Raw genomic sequence first — 4,851 nt, forward strand, 5'->3', positions numbered from 1 at the left:
AACTTGCAGGGATTAACTGTTATGTAAGGTCAAGGTCAATGGTCAAGCAAAATGTACAATTCACGTTATCAGCCATAAGTTTGGACATCATTGTTACAGAGACTTCAAATTTGATTCATAGTTGAGTGTATGAAAATCCACGCCAATTAATATATGTTAAGGTCAAGGTCAAGGTCAAGATCAAGAAATAAGCTGCCGCGGTGGACGTCTGCACTCTACCGAGTGTCCCTCTAGTTATTATTATCATTATCATTATTATTTTTATTATCATTATTACTAGTGTGCCCAAGCTGTCAAAAATTACGTCTAAATATTTAAACAGATATGCACGCACGCGCGCACACACATATTAGAAGCCTTCACTATATATGTACAGTATATATATATATATATATATATATATATATATATATATATATATATATATATATATATATTATATATATACAGTATGCATTTATATATAAACAAAGTATGTATATAAATATATATATATATATATATATTATATATATATACAGTATGCATTTATATATAAACAAAGTATGTATATAAATATATATATATATATATATATATATATATATATATATATATATATATATATATATATATATATATATATATATATATATATATATATATATATATATATATATATATATATATATATATATATATATATATATATATATATATATATATATATATATATAATATATATATATATATATATATCATATATACATTATGCATTTATATATAAACAAAGTATGTATATAAATATATATATACATATATATATATACACATATATATAATCTTAATTTGAGTCACATGAATAGACTGAAATTTTATCTTCATCTTAAAATGTTTACTAAATAATAGCACGTCTACAGAAGACATCCTTTGCTTCCATTTCAGACCTACAATATTTCCATTACTATTAAATCAATTCTATAAATAAACTATTCATCAATTTAGCATCTAGTCCTTTCCCTAAATCCCAAAATCAACGAAATGCTGCCTTATATAAAAATCTTTGTTATTTACTAAAAGCAAATGGAAAAGCTGTCAGGAATTAATGGCTGGAATTTAGTTAACGTTCCTGAATATTTAATTCCCAAATGAAATAACTTTATCTATCACCGGCATAAACACAATACGTTGAACAGAGATATTCCCTGTGAAGAGATCAATTAATTTTTCTATTCATTTGGAAAATTAGGGTTTTAAATCTACCGTTGTCGAATTATATAAAAACTGTTCTTAATCTCCGAGGCTTATGATTGAAGGTAATTGATTGGAAAATCCGTAGGTTTGCACAATTTTGCGTCTACTGTAAAGTTCTATAACATTTTTGACTTCCTATTTAATCTAAAATATATTTGAATTTTTTTTTTTTTTTTTAAATACAGTAGAACGCTATCTTCAAACCTTGCGCTGGTTTTCAAATTTACTCCTGTGAGTTTGAGACACTTACGTAATTTTCCTATTTAAATGTTTAAAAGCAGTTCATGAATGGCAGAGGCAAGGAACAGTGACAGTGTCTTATCGAGCAGGACAATGCCCTAGAGACTGACCATATATACATATGATCAGCACTCAAGCCACCTCTCCACCCCAGTTAAGACCAAGGAAGGTCAGACAATGGCTGCTGATACCTCAGCATATAGACCTATAGGCTCCTTAGCTCACAAGGATAGTGAGGTTGCAGCCACCAAAGAAACTAACAAGTTTGAGAGGGACTTGCAGCCCAGTCTGGCTATCACCAAGCAGGAACGTTACCACATCGGCCACCAGTTTTGTGTATTGGCACTATTGTAAAAATGTCCTTAAAGGAGTCTATGGTCCTGATGGATGTAAAGTAAATTAAATATCAGTTCTTTATCACAATTTGTTAATTCCAATAAAAACAGATTTCCCCTCGATAAATCTATAATTACCTCTGCCAACGAAGTTGGAAGGAGGTTATGTCTTCGCCCCTGTTTGTGCGTGTTTGTTTGTTTGTGAACAGCTTCCTGGTCACAATTTTAATCGTAGAGTAATGAAACTTGCAGGGATTAAGTGTTATGTAAAAAGCTGGAAATGATTAAATTTTGGAAGGTCAAGGTAAAGGTCAAGGTCAAGCAAAATGTCTAATTCACGTAATCAAGCCATGAGTTTCGACATCGTTGTCACAGAAACTTCAAACTTGGTTCATATTTGATTGTATGAAAATCCTTACCAATTAATACATGTTAAAGTCAAAGGTCCAGGTCAAGGTCAGGCAAAAGATCGAGAAATAAGCTGCCGCGGCAGAGGTCTGCGTTCTACTGAGTGCCAATCTAGTTTCAGAGTGTATCCCTCGGCTAAAAATAATATTTTCCTGTGTAATAGATCAAAGTGTAAAGATATAATAATGAAAACATTTTTCTATGTGCTTTTTCTTGAGTTAGAGAATATTCTTATTTGCATTATTACTTTATTATGGGCTTATTGCCGTATTCTGTATTATTTTGCAATGAACAGACAATAATTACAGTTTAGTAGAAAAGATTTCTATAGATAATTAGAAAAAAAAAACTTAACAAAATATTTCAGATTTTCAAACAAAGTTATAAGACGAACTATTCTTTCCTTACTAAAGCATGACGATCACATATATATTTCAATTTGATATTGATCGGGTTGTTGTGGCTATATTGGGGTTCGAGTCCCGCTCAGACTCCTTATTTCTTTTGGTCGCTGCAACCTCACCATCACTGTGAGCTAAGAATGGGGTTTTTGGGGGAGCCTATAGGTCTACCTGCTGAGTCATCAGCAGACATTACCTGGACCTCCCTATTCCTACCTTGGGTAGAGAGGGAGCTTGGGTGCAAGTCTCTAGGGCAATTTCCTCCTTGCTAGAGCAATGTCACTATCCTTTGCCTTTGCCATTCATTAGCAGCCTTTAAACCTTTAAACCTAATAAATCTATTTCAATCTAATATCGATAGATAAACAGATCTTTTTTCAATTTACTATTGTTAGTCACTTCCGCAATTATCTATCACAAAGAAGTATATTATCAAAGAACACCCAAACTTCTTCAAGATGCCCCTCTCTCTCTCTCTCTCTCTCTCTCTCTCTCTCTCTCTCTCTCTCTCTCTCTCTCTCTCTCTCTCTCTATCAAAATGACATTCAAAACAAAACATGAAGACCAATTCAGTTTAATAAGGAAGGTTTTTATTATCGAAAAATTAACATGTTAAAAGTACGAATTTACAAAAAAAAAATAAAAATAATAATATATAACTGTTGTTTCTTACAAAAAGAGTGTTGACGATATTTTTTTTTACTTAAAGACCTGGGTAAACACAGACCTAAATTTCATAATTTGCAGTCTCAGAAAAACAAATATCTTAAAAATGTGAAAAAAGTGATGATCTTAGAGATTCCTTTTACGACACATCTAGATATTTTCTTTCGTTTCCTACTATGGCTTCTACCATGAAAAAAAAAGAATGAAGAGAAAGTAATTCAATTTACCCGTTAAGTATTTAAGCAGCAAATTTGATTTTTTTAATAGATAATAAATTTTCGAAAACTCACTTCTATAAGTTAATTCAGCCGACCACATCTATGTATCAGCTCCAACACAGATGTGATCGGCTGAATTAAGTTATACAGGATGAGTGTGATGTATTCGCGAAGTAGGAATCCCAATCAACCATCGCGAAGTAGAAATCATAATGGACCAACACGTTGTAGAAATTCCAATCGACCATCGCAAAGTAGAAATCCCAACCAACCTTCGCAAAGTAGTAATCCTAATCAACCATTGCGAAGTAGAAATCCCAACCAACTATCACAAAGTAGAAATCCCAATCAGCCATCGCAAAGTAGAAATCCCAATCAACCATTGCAAAGAAAAAATCCAAATCAACCACTGCAAAGTAGAAATCCCAATCAACCATTGCGAAGTAGAAATCCCAATTAACCATCACAAAGTAGAAATCCCAATCAACCATTGCAAAGAAAAAATCGAAACCAACCACTGCAAAGTAGAAATCCCAATCAACCATTGCGAAGTAGAAATCCCAATTAACTATCGCAAAGTAGAAATCCCAATCAACCATCGCAAATTAGTAATCCTAATCAAACATTGCAAAGTAGAAATCCCAATCAACAATCCCGAAGTTGAAATCCCAATCAACCATTGCAAAGTAGAAATCATAATGGACCACCGCGTTGTAGAAATTTCAATCGACCATCGCAAAGTAGAAATCCCAATCAACAGTTGTGAAGAAGAAATCCTAATCAACTATGGCTAAGTAGAAATCCCAATCAACCATTGCAAAGTAGAAATCCCAATCAACCATTGCGAGGTAGAAATCCCAATCAACCATTGCGAGGTAGAAATCCCAATCAACCATTGCAAAGTAGAAATCCCAATCAACCATTGCGAAGTAGAAATCCCAATCAACCATCGCGAAGTAAAAATCATAATGGACCACCGCGTTGTATAAATTTCAATCGACCATCACAAAGTAGAAATCCCAATCAAAAGTTGTGAAGTAGAAATCCTAATCAACTAAGGCTAAGTAGAAATCCCAATCAACCATTGCAAAGTAGAAATCCCAATCAACCATTGCGAGGTAGAAATCCCAATCAACCATTGCAAAGTAGAAATCCCAATCAACCATTGCGAAGTAGAAATCCCAATCAACCATTGCGAAGTAGAAATCCCAATCAACTATCACGAAGTAGAAATCCCAATCAACCATCGCAAATTAGTAATCCTAATCAAACATTGCAAAGTAGAAATCCCAATCAACAATCCCGAAGTTGAAATCCCAATCAACCATTGCAAAGTAGAAATCCCAATCA

General features: G+C 32.8%; 1 protein-coding gene across 1 annotated transcript; it reads left to right on the forward strand.

Annotated features, from left to right (window-relative positions):
- The first annotated feature begins 3,713 nt into the window (after positions 1-3,713).
- LOC137626020 (probable serine/threonine-protein kinase kinX) lies at positions 3,714-4,295 on the forward strand. The gene has a single exon (XM_068357106.1). It carries the CDS (start codon positions 3,714-3,716, stop codon positions 4,293-4,295), a length of 582 nt encoding a protein of 193 aa, XP_068213207.1.
- The last annotated feature ends 556 nt before the right edge of the window (positions 4,296-4,851 follow it).

Source organism: Palaemon carinicauda, chromosome 33 (genome assembly GCF_036898095.1).
Source record: "Palaemon carinicauda isolate YSFRI2023 chromosome 33, ASM3689809v2, whole genome shotgun sequence".
NCBI classification, from domain to species: domain Eukaryota; kingdom Metazoa; phylum Arthropoda; class Malacostraca; order Decapoda; family Palaemonidae; genus Palaemon; species Palaemon carinicauda.